General features: G+C 51.6%; 1 protein-coding gene across 12 annotated transcripts in view; it reads left to right on the top strand.

Moving 5' to 3' along the window:
• The window catches only part of Mcf2l (MCF.2 cell line derived transforming sequence like), a 137070-nt gene that overhangs the window by 75243 nt on the left and 44978 nt on the right, over positions 1-16849 (top strand). For all 12 annotated transcript variants that reach the window (XM_040733566.1, XM_040733573.1, XM_040733565.1 and 9 more), the window contains 2 exons: positions 10193-10276; positions 12370-12484. In XM_040733566.1, the coding sequence (XP_040589500.1) occupies positions 10193-10276; positions 12370-12484 (199 nt within the window). The remainder of the gene's footprint in view (positions 1-10192; positions 10277-12369; positions 12485-16849) is intronic.

Genomic DNA, 16849 nt, shown 5'->3' with positions numbered 1-16849 from the left:
TTGTTTGTTTTCTCTGGTGAAGGTTGACATAGTTGTTTGTTTTCAGATTGGTAGAAGACTTGGTGCTTGATAGGAGATAAAAGTCCCTCTGCGAATTTAGGGGAGGAGCACAGGGTCCGTCCCATCCCAGGAGGCTCTTAGCAACAGGCCGTGGGGAGCTCAGTGTCTGTGGGAACAAAGCACTGCTCCTTATCTGGGGAGCAGGGACTTGTGGCATGGGACCCTTTGCATTGTCCTCTCTCAGCTGTTCTGGACGAGGCACCCACTCACCTGCCCATCACTCAGCCTCAGTCTTGGGCTAAACTGGACTGACCCTACCTGCATCAGCACCAAAATCCCATCATGTGGCTAATAGGGCATAGCTAGGGTAGAGGTGCTTTGTGGGCTCCTGGTTAGGCTCTGACATGCTGAAGGTCTATCCCACCATGCATGCCTCTCCAGATGCTGCACCTCACCAGGTCCTGTCCCATCCCATGGCTCCTTCAGAGACGTGTTCCAAGACTTCCTGTCTGAGACTTCCAAGACTTCCCTTCCTGTCCTGAGCCCAGAAGTGGGCATGGCCAGACAGCCGTGACTCTTGGACTGCGGCGCTTGGGAACACGGCATCTGGAAGCTAGTTCTTTCTGCTTTGCACTGCAAGGAACACCATGAGGTCCCCTGGATGGGTTAGGGCAGGATGCAGGGGCAGGAAGCAGGGGCTGGAGCCTCCCGCCAGCAGTAAGCAGCTCTGCATTCTTTGGGTGGGAACCATCTCGAGGGCACCCCTTAACCCTGGTCCCTCTGGGCCCTCTCCTCAGCAATATACAGGAAATGTCAGAGTGCCCCGAGAACCAGCAAGAATTGTCCTTCTAATGCTGTCACTGCCCGGGCTCTGCTTCATCGCTGGCATCCTGGAGGGGAAGTCCAAGGAGAGGCTGGTAGAGTGCAGGTGTCACTGCCTTGTGGTGACCTCCATCAAGGGCATAACCTAAGTGGTCCCCTCTCCTCAGTCTCCTGCGCACCCGCCCACTCTGTGGCCCACATCCTACCTCAGGGAGCCTGAGTCTGCAACTGCCGCTACCACCCTGGTGTTTTTAGCCTTGTCAGTCCCAGCAGGCCAAGGGCAAGGTGGTGGGTACTGTGTACCTGGCAACATCTTCACAGAGCAAGGGAATTGCTGTTAGCGATGTTAGCAGTGCCCACAGGCTGTGCTCGCCAGCCGGAGGCCTCCAGACCGCTAGGGGAGAATTCTCCTCCCTCTTTGGTACCAAGACGCCAGTAAGGATAAGCAGGCTGCCCAGCATCGCAGCTCAGACGAGTGTGGTGGGCAAGGCTGGTGCCCAAGCGCATCCCCGCTCCTGCAGACTGGCTCAGTGTCCCCTGCACTGTGTCTGGAGCTTCTGGGTCAATATTGCACAGCAGTGCAGTACCCAAGGTACCAAGGTCAAACCATCATTAGCAGGCCCTTCTTGGGCTCCGTGTTTGGGGTCAGCCCTCTGTAGGCCATCGCAGGGGATTTGTGGAGAAGGGGGAAGGTTTCACCGCTGGCGGGAATGCCGAGGGTGAACCCGTCTCACAGAAAGCACCCGAGAAGCAGGACTACAGCACAACCCACTGTGCCACGCGCGCACCGGTGAACACCTGCACCCCCTGCTCACTGAGATGTCACAACAGTCAGGGTGGGTCAGCCTTGGTGTGCTCTGTGGGTGCTGGATGCAAAGGGCGTGGCTCACAGACGCAGTGGGATACAACTTGGTCATAAAACATCATCCTGTTACTTCAGGACCCCGGATGAGCTAGAGAACCCCCTTTAAAAAGTGAGGTGAGCCAGGCAGAGAGCTGGCTGCCGTTGCGGAATAATTCGTTTAACGAGGCAAAGATGTGTTGCATTTGTGTTAATTAAATAAAGTTAGACTGGCCTCAATGAGGCGGGGCTAGCCAGTGATTGACAGGAAGTAGCAGAAAAGGTCATATGTAGTGCCGGTGTTTTAGCTGGGTCAGTGTGGAAAGAGAGAGGCTTCCGGGGACACCAGCAGAGAGAGGAAGTTAGCCAGTTGCTGCTCTAAGTCTCTGCACTCGCAGGTTTATAGCCTAGCCCTTAACTCTGGAGTTTTATTAGAATGATAGAGAACAGGCTATGGCTTGAGTGCCAGGCTGCTAGTAGTTTAAAGTGCAGCCACCGTGACAAGGGAGAAAGCATTTTGGTGCTTTGTGTTGGTAGCCAAATGTAGCAGGCTTTCTCGACAGCCCATAATCATGACGCGGAGACTTACCACTAATCATGAATGCTCGGCCTTGTCTCACACCTGTCCCCTGGCTCTATAACTTGAGTTAACCTGCTTCTCTTCATCTACGTTTGCCCTGGGGCTTTTTACCGTTCTCTCATTCTGTACGACCTCCTTCCCTGCGTCCTCCATATTTGGCTGACTGGCAGCTGGCTGGCTGGCTGGCCTCAGGCCTCCCTCTCTTTCTCCCTCATTCTCTCCTCTCTAAAGCCTAGACTCCTCCTACTGCTTATTCTCTCTGCCTGCCAGCCCCCACCTATCCCTCCACGGCCTAGCTATTGGCCATTCTGCTTTTTATTAGAACAGTCAGGTGCCTTAGGCAGGTAAGGTGAAACAGCAGCACATCTTTACATGGTGAAGTAAATGCAGCATGGGCAAATGCAACACACCTTTACATAAAGTAATATCCCGCAACTGACTACTGCCGTGCCCTCGCTCATTCCATGTGGGACCTAAGAGGCTGCATCTCCAGGAAGGAGAGTGAGTGAGGAATCCCTCCCCCTGCCGCCCCACACCCCCGAGCGCTGAGTCCTCCCGCAGCCCTGCAGTGCAATGGGCTGAGTGGAGCCTGGAAGATGAAGGATCCTCTGCGGGAGAAAGAAAGGCAGGGCTGAAGTATGCTCTCCAAGAATCCATCATGGACCCGTGCATCCCTCAGACCCATGCCTCAGTGGGGGTGTAACCACCCCAACTTCTCCATCATCACAGCCAGCCAGTGGCCCCTAATTTGTGCTCTTAAAACTTTTTTTTTTGGTTTTTGGAGACAGGGTTTCTCTGTATTGTTTTGGAGGCTGTCCTGGAACTAGCTCTGTAGACCAGGCTGGCCTCGAACTCACAGAGATTCACCTGCCTCTGCCTCCCAAGTGCTGGGATTAAAACTTAATGAGAGTACTGGGCAGGGTGCTGGGGAGCTGAGGAGTACTGGCTACTGTTGGGGTTGGGGGTTCAAAGCCCCAGTTACACAGGATGGTCTGGCTGAAGCTCTGCATGGTGACTCCAGTTAATACCACTTAGGCGAATATTTCCTGAGTGAGTCTGGACTCTTCTAACTACACAGGCACACATGCAGCTGAGGCAAATGGGGGTGATCGTAGAAATTACCTCCAGGTGTGGGCATGCATCGTGTTGCACAGCTCAGCCGCTCTGGTGTCTGCTTGTCCATGCACCTCCGTGAAGCTGTGTTCAACATCATAGGTCACAGGGAGATCCCAACCGAAGGACGCCCAGAGAGTAGAGCTGCGTCCATGGTTTGTGGGGTGAAGACTGCTCGCTTCCTTATGGGGCTGCTGTCTCCCAGGCTTCTGTGTTCATCGGAATGCCCATGCTTCTACTCCAGCCTGCCTCTGTCCCCTTGCTGGAGAGACTCACCTGCTAGCCTAAGGAAGTCACCAGTGGTCGGAGGCAGGTGGTTCCTGCCACGCACACCGGCAGCGCCCTCTGCAGCCCAGGTTGTTCAGCCTACCGTGGTTCAGGCTGAGTCCTAGAGTGCTACCAAGCTGTAGGCTGGAGCTGCCCCTGTTACCTCGAGCCTGTGCTCAGCATGTACTGGTTTGCATCGGGGGGGGATGAGGGAGGCCCCGTTTCATGGTCACGTAATCATGCTTCATGGGTCATTAACTGGGTGTGTACAATGCCTGCACCAGAAGGCACCCGACATAGGTGAGCAGAAGCAAGTGCCCCTCAGCCCCCACCCTCCAGTGATTCCAGGTTGGGCTGGTGTGGTCATCAAAGCCCCAGCAGGCTCCCTGGCTTGCAGCTGTCCTGAGATGTGGCAGCTGAAGCATCCTCTCCAGCAGGGTGGGGCTGGCCAGAATGAGCCCTCAGCTGCCATTGGGGCCACATGGACTTCAAGAGGCCATAGAGAAGGCCTGGGGGCTGCAGGGAAGGAGGATGAACTGAAACAGACTGCTACATCATAGGCTCTGCTCTGGAACTCAGGGTGGCCCTTAATCACCAAGACCCTTGAGTCTATGCCCTGTGCAAACGCTACTCAGGACTCATTCTCATCCACTCGTGAAGAATTGGACATCATGCTGCACTCTCCAAGGGCCTGTCAGGATAGCTGTGTGTCTCCCAGACTTGTGTTCAGTGGGGTGCAGGCACCTCAACTTCTCCACCATCACGTGCAGATTCTCAGACACTGAGCCAGACTCCTTTATGCTCATAAAACTTTATATCTCATAAAATCTAATGAGAAATTGCAAAGACCTTGATGTCAAATACTTACAGTAAAAATTTGCCAGAGATTTAAAAATACAGAAAAGGCAAATCCATTGTGATGAGCAAGGTGTGAAAATTTTAGTGGACTCTTAGTGAAAATCATCACTCTGCCCAGAATGAGCTCCATGGGAAGTAGCCTCGGTTCCATCTTGTTCTGATAACCCTGATGTATGCCCTAGTGAACTTGTCTGGGCCCCGGGGCTGCTGAGCTGGGTGTATACAGTGCCCCACCATATCTGAGCATGGACATACCAAGCTCAGAGAAGAACAGGGAAAGCAAGTGACCTCAACGTCACTGTGGCTTGGTGACCACTTGGAAGAGCGGCAGTTGGCGTGGGCTCAGGCAGATGGGAGTGGCAGCATCCAGGTATAGCATTGGATCCCTCCTCTGACGCTCGGCGCCAGGCTTCCTCTAGCTGTTCCCAACCCAGGGCCCGTCTGTGATGATTGGTTATAGGAGGACCGTCAGAGACCGAAGGTGGCCAAGCCACCGTCAGAGGCTGTGGGACTTGCTCCTCACCTGATTCTTTTGCCAGCGCTAGAGTGACAGCAAACCCCCAAAGCACATGTGGAGAACTTGGCTGGAGAGCTAGGTGGTCCCTGGCAATACCACCCCAGACATGGACCAGGGCAAGGCAGGTGTTCATCCAGTATGTCAGTAATGGTTAAATGTCTACATCGCCAGATGTGCAGGTCACCACCACCAGATGTGCAGGTCACCCTGAAGGGAGAGGCTACGCTAGTCCTGAGGTGTTTTTTTTTTAAGGGACTGTCTCTGAGAGTCAAGCAATTATCTTAGGGTCTCTATTGCTATGATGAACCGGCAGAACCAGTGGCCAAGGTCACTTAGCTCCTGTAAGCCAAGCAGGAACTCATGCCCAGAACACTTGACTCCTCTTGGTCAGGTCAGCAGCCAGCTCTACAGACAGTGTCAGGAAATCAGGGTCCCAAAGTGGCAATTGGCCTGGAATGTAACCTCGCGATAAAGTGATTTCTGAGCAGATGTTATAGACAGCTCTGCACAGTGCTCTGTGTGAGGACCGTGTGGCGTCTGCCTTGGGCTGAAAGCTGCACTCTTACCTGTCTGCTGCCCTGGCTTCCTCAGCCATGACCTGGAGTGGAGCCCCACAGCCCAGGCCCCAGGCCCTGCCTTCCACCGCCTACCCCCCCAGGCCACGCCTTTCACCGCCTACCGCCCAGCCCCCACTTGCCATGCCCTGCTCCCCTGACCCTCTGCCCTGACCACACACAGCATTCCCATTGGTCTTTACAGCCGCAGTTCACAGCTTGGAGACAGATGCCCTGGTCACCAAACATTCCTGCCTGTGGTAAGGAGCTGATCAAAGATACAAACCTCACAGAATAGACGCGAACTTCCTTTACAAATGGTAGCGCTATTTCTCCATCCACTGACTCAAAGACGAAGGGTTCAGGAGAGAATCAGACACTCAGGGAGCTAATCTGTAGATGTTGCCCCTGAACAGGCATGGGGAGGCACTGAGGGGCTGCCCCCCTCCAAGACCCCCTTGTCCAGCCCCCTCTGCGTCAGAAACAACACCCTTAGTTCACTTGTACTCCTAAACCCCGAGTCTGGGTCCTCACCTTGGAGCCTCAAGCCAGCCAGCTCTTCTGTCTGCCCTTCCTTGACACTGACCCAGCAATCACATGGACGTCATTGTGTGACTCTGGGCAAGTTGTCTTACTCTTGCAAGGAGTAGCCTTACCTCCTAAGTGCCTGTGCTGCTTAAATTCATTAACAATAAGTAAGTGCCTGCTGCTATTGCTACTACGATGAACAGTTTCCTGTACAAACCAATTAAGGTGTAATTTAATTGTTTGGGACACTGAAGTTCAAGGGTCCCACAGCCTTCTTGTGTTTTTCACTGTGGAACAGGCTTCCGTGAACTTCGGTAAACAATGGGTTTCTTGCTAGATGGGAGAAAGGGGCGGGCTTTCTGTTTGTGCATTTCCCTAAACTGTCCTGGTGGTGTCTTAGCGGGTGTGACTGTGTTTCCTAGAAAAGCTGGCTACTTCCTGACAGTGAGGGCTAGCCTTGGCAGCACTGCCCCCAACACTGTGCTATTCCAATGCCATAGCGTTTGGGGTGGGAAATACGGGCACCCAACGACTTTGCAGGCTTCTCCAGTGATGGCTGGTGGGGGATGGTTCTGCATGTGGTTTTTATCTTTCCTGAACATGCCAGAGAGTTCTGTGGGACAGGCAGAGGTGACATTCTATGAACCTGACCCTAGAGATGCCACAGTGGGAGCTGGACACTAGAGGGTGACAGAAGAGGTCAAGCACTACCAACTGTCATGTAGCCAAGGGAGCTGCCAGTCGTGCAGCTGTGGGAACCAAGATGAGGGCAAACACTGTCTCCTGTGAGAGCCATGCAGAAAGCACAGCAAACTTCCTGAGTGCAGTGTTCCTTTAAGGAGTGGTTGCAAGCTTGGAAACCACCGTGCATTGTGACACCCACACTCCAGGGTGGGAATGCTTGGGCAGGTGTTTGCAACAGTACAGCCCTTGGGAAGGTGAGAGTTTAACCCCTGACTTTCCACCACAGAGTCATGCCTAGTGTGGGGTGAACAGCTCAGGAAGTGTCCCGTGTGTTCACGCGAGACTGGTGGATTCCCCGCCTTGCACTGAGTTTCCAGGTTGGTTTCCACACATTGAATGGAAAACTGTAGGCTGGCATTGAAAATACCTAGGGGAGGCAGAGCCGGGGATGACACCCTGGGTGCTGTAATCCTCGGAGCCAGTCTGTAACTGTGCTACCCACGTGGCTGTCCGGTGCCCCATGGCATGTGAGCATCGATGGCTTCTAGCCCTTGGTGGCCTGGCTCTCTGCTGAGTGACTCTGAGGAGCAGACCTCCTGCCCTCGAGGTGCTTTCCCTACCAAGCCTAGAGCTCTGTCTTTATTATGGGCCTCCATTTTACAGTTCTCAGGAACTTGATTTCTAAGATCAAGGGGACAAGGATGGTTAGTGTGAGTGAATTCGGTTGCTGTGGTGTGTGTGTGTGTGTGTGTGTGTGTGTGTGTGTGTGTGTGATGTAAAAAATAAGCAAAAGGAATAATAAACAAAAATAAGAATTCTGCCAATTCTGACCAGTAGGAGTAGGTCTTGGTACACGTCACAAGTTCACCCTCTGTCCCAGCAGGTGACTGCAATACTGGTCTGCTGGTATTGTGACTTCTGTCCAGACCTGTCATCCTGAGGATACAGCCAGTTTGAAGCCTGTCACTTCAAGTGTCACTTTGCAGAATTTAAATTTTATTCTCCCCAGCTGCTCCCATGTCCCCTCTCCATGAGTACAGCCATGTCTGTGGCTGGAGGCTCTCCGAGGGGCTTGATGGAGGCCGATCTCCCACCCAATGACTGATGATGTAATCCATTTGACCTTCAACCTTGGACTTTGAAAAGAAGTGTTATGCTTGATTGACAGTGAGCAAAAGCCCTTGGGGATGGGCTTTTTGTTGGCTATAAATAAAAGGAGATAATTAGCAAATAACAGACTTTACTGCGTGACCCTAAGGCGCACTTTTCCACAGACAGCGCAGGGAGCCCTTTCTTCTGCTTTGTCCCCTTAAGTCCCAGGGCCCTGTCAGAGTCATCAACAAAGCAGGGAGCAACTTCCTCATCTAAACCCACAGCTCCCGCTTCACAGAAGCTGCCTCCCCGACACAGCTGCCCTCCCGTGCCAGGTTCTAAGGTCTCCCTAAGGTGTCATCTGTCCCTTTCTCTGGTCCTGGGTAGCGCCCAGGGGTCAAAGCGCCCCTCAGGTGGTCGGAAGTGCAGGAGATGCTGTGTCCGTATCTCACCACCTGGCTCCCTTAATGAAGCTATGGGAGCGAGAAGTAACATCTTGAGTTGGTCTGTAAGGACTTTTGCTTCAGCCGTCTAGTTTTGCAAAACAAAAAGATCTAGAGACCAAAGAATGGCCCCTCCTCTGTGGACTCAGATACCCAAAGAGGCCAGGATCTGGCAGACACTTTGTGTGGGTAGACATCAGTAGTTGAAGGCCCTTAATTGAGCTGAGATGGCAATCTTCACTGTCTCTCGTGTGGGATGATGGTCCCTTCACCCTAGAAAAGTCATACCAGGGCACCCCACTCGGGTTGCACTTCAAGAGCTGGGACACCTGCCTTCTTTCCTTAGCTCCCATGTCCTGACGCAGGAGCCAGGGGGAAGCAATGCCGTGAAGTTGGGGAGGGTTTGTACCCAGGCTGCCTGTCGCTCTTGTGTCCTGAAGCCTCTCCTAACTGCCCCCTCTGACTCTGGCAGGGTCATGGCCGGGGTCCCTCGATGTGGGGTGTTGTCTGTACCTCCTTGTGCTCACACAGAGGGGCTCTGTGAAAGATGGCCTGCCCTGACCTGTGACCACGATGGGAGGGGGTGGCCTGCTTCCTGCCAAGCAGGACAATTCCCCACACTTTTCTTACCTCTGGTCTACAAATCACACTGACTGAGGAGAATGAGGAAGCTTGCATCTCAAGACGGGCTCATCCATCTTTCCTCAGCTGCAGACACATCAGAAAGAGCAAAAGATTATATATAATACAGGGAAATACATCACCAGCCTGCTGAGGTCTGGAGCCTGGGACAATAAAGACCAGACTCTCCAGTGCTGGCCATCTGTAATGTCCTTACAGACTGGCCAGTGATCATGTGCTACACACACGATATTTAGATTATGTGATATTATGTCTTGTGTGCATGTTCCGATGTGTGTACATGTATGTGCAAGGAAGTGTTCATCTGTGCATGTGCCTGTGGGAACCAGTGGACCTCAGCTGTGGTTCCCTCAGGTTCCAGAAGCCTTCTGTTGCTGTGGTCTGTTTTGAGACAGTCTCTCAGGACCACCACCTTTGGTCTGTTTGATTGTCTTCCCCCACGGAGTCCTGGAGGTGCTTCCTGTCCTGCCATCTCAGGACAGCTGTGGTTCTGGAGGTGCTTCCTGTCCTGACATCTCGGGACAGCTGTGGTTCTGGAGGTGCTTCCTGTCCATGCCATCTCGGGACAGCTGTGGTTCTGCCTCTCTGTGCCCGTGTTAATGTATGGCTTGCAGTGAACTTCAGGTCAGGGCCACCAGCATGCAGCCAGGTCTCCGTCCTCAGAGGCAACGGGTGCATGGTAGGAGCCAGGGCAGCCACGGGGCCCTGAATATCTGGCGATTTGCAGTGGCCGTAGGTCTGTGATGGTGGCAGATGTCCCTGTTAGCCAGCAAGTTACCCATAGCAACAGGTGAGAGCCCTGCGGTGCCTGCACCTTGGCCAAAGCAAGGGGAGGAGGTACTTGTGTACCTGTGACTCAGGCCCTGCCCACCTCCCTCCCTCCCTCCCTCCCTCCCTCCCTCCCTCCCTCCCTCCCTCTCTCTCTCCCTGTCTCTCTCTCTCTCTCTCCCTCCCTTCCTCCCTCCCTTCATATCTCCATATTCTCCTTCTTCCCTACTTTCCACTTTTCTTCTCTGCTCTTAGACACATTTTAAAAACTGATTCTGAGTCACTCAGCACGTAGCGTTTGTGCTATGAAACAAAGGCTTACTCTGCTCATTGGAAACTGAAATGCCTTTTTTCCAGCCACGTGACCGCAGCTCCTTAGGTGTTTGTAACTTGTTCCAGAGGCTCCCGAGGGCTGTTCCCAGGGCCTCAGGGAGTGTGGGGCCAGCTTCCCTCCCAGTGACAGTGAGTCTGCTCTTCTTCCAGATGAAATCATGCACCAGGACATCGTCCCGCTCTGTGCCGCTGACATCCAGGAGCAGCTGAAGAAGCGCTTTGCCTACCTGTCTGGTGAGTTCCAGAAGCCCAGGGCCTGGCCGGGGTTGGGAAAGAGACAGTCTCCAGAGCTACTGCCCACTCTGAATTCGTTGGGGCTTCGTTTCTGTCTGGGGAAGCATCTGGCCATGGGGAGGAGGTGGCAGGGTCTTGTCACCTCACTCATTTGCGTTCTGTTGTCCATACCACAGTGTTCCAGCCAACAGAGCCCTGAGAAGGAAACTTCTGTTGTGTATAAGCCATGAGTTGGTGTTTTGTTTTAACACACCAACTAGATGAAAACCTAATACCTGTAAAACTATTAAATCAGTGTGCAAAATCCTCTGTACTCACACAGGCCTTATGTCAGCTTAAGATTCCCTGATTTTTTTTTTATGAATATCCGGGCTCAGAGGGATTCCTTCATCCTTTCATGAAGTTTTATGTCTTTTTAAGTTTTTTTTTATTTTTTGAAATTGTAATATAGTCACACCAGTATTCCCCTTCTCTCCCCCTCTGCCCCTCCCCATGCACTCTCCCTGTTTTCTTTCAAGCACATAGGCTCTTTTTCTCTAGTTGCTGTTTACAATGATACATGTGTGTGTATTCCTGAATGTACACATGCAACCTTCTCAGGCTGTCTAATGTTACATGTATGTGTATGATCTCAAGGCTCACTGCTTGGTATCAGATAATCAGTGAGGGGGCTCTGTCCTGGAGAAGACCATTTCTCCAGCTCTTAGCATTCCCTAGTTGCCTATAGTTCTTTGTCCATGGCTGAGGCCCCATGAGCTTCCCTCTTCCATGTCACTGTGTCCATTGATGGTGTCAGTGTTTGGGTCTTTTGTAGGCATCAGTTGATGAGACTCCATGTGTATAGTCCTCCTCACACTCCATGTGTATAGTCCTCCTCACACATGGATATAGTCCTCCTCACACTCGATGTGTATAGTCCTCCTCACACTTCATGTGTATAGTCCTCCTCACACTCCATGTGTATAGTCCTCCTCACACATGTGTATAGTCCTCCTCACACTTCTAAGAGACACAGTGTCCTGGAGAAATTCTTGGGGTGTTTTGGCTATTGCAATCTTTCTGTCCCCCTTTCACAGTGAGCCCTGTCCTTAAGTACAGGAGTTATGCTGCAGATGTATGAGCTGTTAAGTACAGGAGTTATGCTGCAGATGTATGAGCTGTTAAGTACAGGAGTTATGCTGCAGATGTATGAGCTGGGACCAGGCACCACGCTCTCTCTTGTTCCCTGCGCTTTGATCAGTTGCGGTGTTCCGTAATGGTCTCTGTCTGTTGCAAAGAGAAGTTTCTTTGACGAGTGAGAGCTCTACTTACTTCTGGGTATAAGAATACATATTTAGAATATCATTAGGAATAGTGCTTGTTTAGTAGAGTGGTATTTGTAGGCTCTCCTCCAAGATCCATGACTTCACTAGCTCCAGGTTGTTGGCTAGGTTTCTAGTACCAGCCATGGCTTTCCTCTTGTTGAGTGAGCCTACGTCCTATTAGGGAGTTGTTGGTGTGCATGCCGCTACTACACCCCTAGGTTTGTGTGTGCTGCCATGTTGGACTTTGTTATGGTTCACGGGCATCATATCTGGATAGGACTGTTGGTCTCTATCCTGCCTTGGGAACTTGCATTGCATCTTCTGGTACCATGAAAGCTAGTCCTCGGGGAGGAGGCTTCAGGTCGGAGACAGCTCAGGTCCTCTGGGTCCTCTGTCTGAAGTGCATGGTGTCTCCAGTAAGAGGGGCTTTCTTTCCACCTCTGGGGCAGTCAAAGGCAACAGCAATAGTTTATAATGTTTTGAGAATCTCTTGGACAACCCTGACCAACCACTCAAAAGGGGATTTCATGCCTGGTTTTGGTGTTTTATTAGATATCTAAGGGTCTTGGGGGTGGGTGATGGAAATGTATTCACTGGGGTTTGGACCCCCCACGATCAGTTGATGTCTGCATTGTTTCCAGCCGTGGTTTTCTGGGATGGTCTCCGTTTGCCATAAGGATAAGCTTCTTGATGAGGGTTAATTAAGATACCCAGTGTTCATGAGAAGTCTCTGTTGGAGATGGCTATGAGGCTGGGGCTCTGCTGAATATCTCCTTTTTTCCTCCCCAGGTGGGCGGGGACAGGACGGAAGCCCAGTCATCACCTTCCCTGACTACCCAGCCTTCAGCGAGATCCCGGACAAGGAATTCCAGAATGTCATGACCTATCTCACCAGCATCCCCAGGTAGGGGCTGCTGAAGCCAGAGCCCATCCTGTGCTATTAGCTCCTTGATGAGATGCCAGGGGGCCTGGGACAGGGTGGGGCTTCCTGGAGGAAAGGAGTGACAGGTCTGAGTTCACTGTTACAGACCTTGGGCCTGTCCTCTTCCAATGACTTCTTGGCAATATAGAAATCCCAATACTTGATCCCAAGTTCAAATCCAGCATGAGCTACTAGTGAGACCTGTTTCAAGAAAACAAAATATAATCACTTTGCTCTTTTTAAAAATGTCACTAGTCCGCCGGGCGGTGGTGGCGTACACCTTTAATCCCAGCACTCGGGAGGCAGAGGCAGGCGGATCTCTGTGAGTTTGAGGGCAGGCTGGACAGACAGCCTCCAAAACAATACAGAGAAACCCTGTCTCGTAAAACCAAAAAAAAAAAAAAAAAGTCACTAGTCCTTGTCTATTTTGGGCTCAAAGATCTACAGGGAGTCTTTCTCTCCATCCATGGGAAAGACTCCGTGTGGTTATGTCTATGGAGGAAAACCTTCTGCAGGTGAGGCTCAGTGTATCCCAGAGCCTGGCCACCATTCCAGTCTGGTCATCAGTCCTAGGAGGTCATCAACCTGTAAGAGAGACCTGGTCCCTGTGGCAACTGCTGGACACCAAGAAAGGAGTAGCTACAGCCACTTCTATGTCTTTGGTGGTCATTTTAGTCAAGATGTCCTCGAGGAACAGAACCCATGGAATGAACATATATTAAAGGAGGATTTCTTAGATTGGTTTACACACTAAGATTAAGGTAGTCCAATAATGGCTGTCTGGCATTAGAGAGGCCTAGAACTTGATAACTGTTTGGTTCACGGAGGCTGAACGTCTCAACAGTTCCCAATCTGGGACTGAGGGACTGGGAGATTACCAGAGAGTGCTTGTCCTCAGTCGGCCATAGAGCTGAGGAAGAGGCTAGAGAATTAGTTGTGTTTTATCCGAGACTCGCTCAGATATCCAAGGGGCAGCGGCAAGTCCACACTGATCATTCTGTGTCTGCAGCCCAGCACGAGGGCCTGGTAAGAGCTGGCGGTTAGGACAGTGGACGGAACAGGGGAAGAGTTAACAGAGCCCCCGTGTGTCCCCAGAGCAGGAAGAAGGTCTCTTATTCTCAGGATGTCGGACTGGGGCAGGAAGGAGACGGGAACCCAACTGTACCTGAGGAGCAGGAACCAATAGATACCGTGTAGATGGCTTGTGTGTTTCTAGGTCAGTACTGTGCTGTGCCTGTGATTAGCAGTAGGCTCACTCAATCCACTGTCCCCTCCAGCCATTAACAGGAACTCAACCCCATCTCCTGTCCCTTCTGTTATGATCACGAGTCCTGCCCTTCCGGCTTGTCCCAACATGTTAGGACTCTACTGAGGACAGTCTGGGTGATTAGAGCAAATTTGACAGACTATAGAGAGAAATGGAGGATACACAGAGACAGCCCAGGAGACCACAGAGGTAGCCTGGGTGACAGGAGTGGGAAGCCTGTAGATTCCACCCCCAGGCGAGAGGAACCTGGATATGCTGCTGGGAGTGACTCAATGGAGAGAAAGAGGAGACAGTGCAGTCATCATCTTCATCCTCGGCTGCCATGCATTTCCTCCTCAAGGCTGAGCTAGTGGTAGCTGATCCCAGTGGGAGATGCTGCAGTTTGCAGGCCACGAGTGTCTGCCATTCTACACTTCTCCACAGGCTAATGATTCTGGAGGTGGCTTCACCCACCCCACACCAGCCAAGATAATTCCCTAACTTGCCTGATCGCCTACTGGTCCAAGTAAGGCCGCAATACAGACATGCATCTTTACCTTTGCACATTGCACACACACACGACACACATTCATGTATTCTTGCAGTCGCACGTGTACAGACATACAAGCTAACATGCACACCCATATGCTCGTACACTTATGCATGCTCATACTCACAAATGAACTCATACATATGCAGGGGTTCACACCTGTGCCCCCCACATGCACACTCTAACACGCACACACACACTCCTGTATGTTTCCAACATTCGCTTACATATGCAAGCTTATATCCACTTACGTATGATTATGCATGTATACTCATCCTTATACACATTATGCACAAATTCACATACATGTTTACATGGTTATGCATGTACATATTCTACCATTCAAGGAAATGAAGCAAATGCGTTGCAAGTTTAAGAATATTCAAGGGAGCCCAACACAGTTTCTACAGTAAAGTCAGCACTCAGGAGGCTGAGGCAGGAAGACCATGAGTTTGAGACCAGCCTGGTTTACATAGGAGACTCCGGAGAGATGGGGCGTAGATGGAAGTTTCTGTCCTGCCCAGTCCCATAGCTGTTTAGTCCCAAATAAACACAGAGAAGCTAATATTAATTACAAACGGTTTGGCTAATGGTTCAGGCTTCTTATTGGCTAGCTCTATCTTAACTATTAACTCATTTCTATTCATCTATGTATCTCCAGGTAGTCTTGGCTTACCATAGAATGCCCGGGAGTCCTAGCTTCCTGGTAGTTATATGGCATCTCTCTACCTCTCTCTCTCCCTGTTTTGATTTCCTGCCTGCCCATTGGCCGGAACAGCTTTATTCATCAACCAATAAGAGAAACATACATTCGCAGCATGCAGAAGGACACCCCCCATCAATGGGGCAGAAGGGAAAGAGGGAATAAAAAGAAAAACTGAATATTAAAGGGAAGGAGGAAATCACGCTGGCTGCCCCTGGAAACAATGTTGCAGAGAAAATCTCCCCTGGAAACAATGTTGCAGAGAAGGGCCCCTAGAAACAATGTTGCAGAGAAAATCTCCCCTAGAAACAATGTTGCAGAGAAGAGCCCCTAGAAACAATGTTGCAGAGAAAAGCCCCTGGAAACAGTGTTGCAGAGAAAAGCCCCTAGAAACAATGTTGCAGAGAAGAGCCCCTAGAAACAATGTTGCAGAGAAAAGCCCCTGGAAACAGTGTTGCAGAGAAAAGCCCCTAGAAACAATGTTGCAGAGAAAAGCCCCTAGAAACAATGTTGCAGAGAAAAGCCCCTAGAAACAATGTTGCAGAGAAGGGCCCCCTGGAAACAGTGTTGCAGAGAAAAGTCCCATTTCTGCTGGCTATCTTGTGGGTTCTCTTTGCCCTGGAAATCTGCTGTCATGGTTTGTGGGTACTTTTGTGGAGCCCGTGTCCTCTGGCAAGGATATCCAGGCATCTGGGTGGAAAGGGGGCTGGCAGAGTTCCTAGGTGCCTTTGCTCTCAGGAGCAGGCTGAGCATTGACCCCAGATGGGCAGCCTTGCCTCATCAGCAGACCAGCCTCCGCTCGAGCTAGGTTAGTTGCTAAGACACGCCCGTCCAGCGTAAATTCAAAGCGAAGTCAAAGCGAAGCGCAGAGAGCATTTGCTCCTAAGCAGATCATAAATCATCCAGAAGCACTTTTCATTCAGGCCTGGGAGCAGCCGGAGGGCATCGGGCCACCTTCCCCTGCTGCACACGGAGCCTCCATTTATGAAGCTCCTCCGGTCACATAGGCAGACAGGGATTCCTCTCCCAGCTGTCCTCAGTGATGAGGTCTCACTGCTCCTAAGATGTGCCTGTGTGCATTTTCCCGTGTACAGGTACACACACACCATGTGTACACTGAAGTGTGCGAGTAGAAATGAACAAGACAGATGCACACAGATGTGAACACACATACACGTGCTCACAAGTATGCAGAGACACACGTGTTCACCGAAATGATACGCAGCTTGTGAGGACCGTGGGAGGTGAGATGCAGGGAACAGAAGCTCAAATGAGGGCTCCAATCCCTCAGGTGGTGTGAGTGCCGTCTTCTAGAACAGCTGTCTCCCTTGCTGCCCTCTCACACAGGCCCCAAAGCAGCCAGATGTGTGTCCCCGGGACAACCTTATTCCTGCCATGAACTCAGATGGGAGTTTCCATGGCAGTGTGGTACAGGTAGAGAGAATGTATGCATCCACGCATGCGCCCAACCACAGCCACGCATGCGCCCAACCACAGCCACGCATGCGCCATGTTAAATGTGCGAGCTCTGCTTCTGCTTCCTCCTCACTGGGAGCCACAGAGCAGGGTTGGTTAACCTCAAGCCGGCTCTCTTCCACGTGAGGTGGGCAGCATGGAGCCCTTTTTATTGGTCCCCCACAATGTAAACAGGCCACATGCACCCGCCTATCATCAGGGGGCTTTGGGGCCCGTGCTCTCATGGTTGAGGCCCCGCTGAGGTGAAGGGCTGTTACTAGATCTGTAGGTTTTCAATGTTCTGCCCCTTGGTGATGACAGTTCCTAAATTTCTACCCAGATGATGCTCTCTCGAGCCTTACGTACCCAGGTCTGTTCCTCCATCTTAGGGTC

Source organism: Mesocricetus auratus, unplaced genomic scaffold (assembly GCF_017639785.1).
Source record: "Mesocricetus auratus isolate SY011 unplaced genomic scaffold, BCM_Maur_2.0 Super-Scaffold_100031, whole genome shotgun sequence".
NCBI lineage: Eukaryota > Metazoa > Chordata > Mammalia > Rodentia > Cricetidae > Mesocricetus > Mesocricetus auratus.
This window is presented reverse-complemented; position numbering and strand designations above follow the sequence as displayed.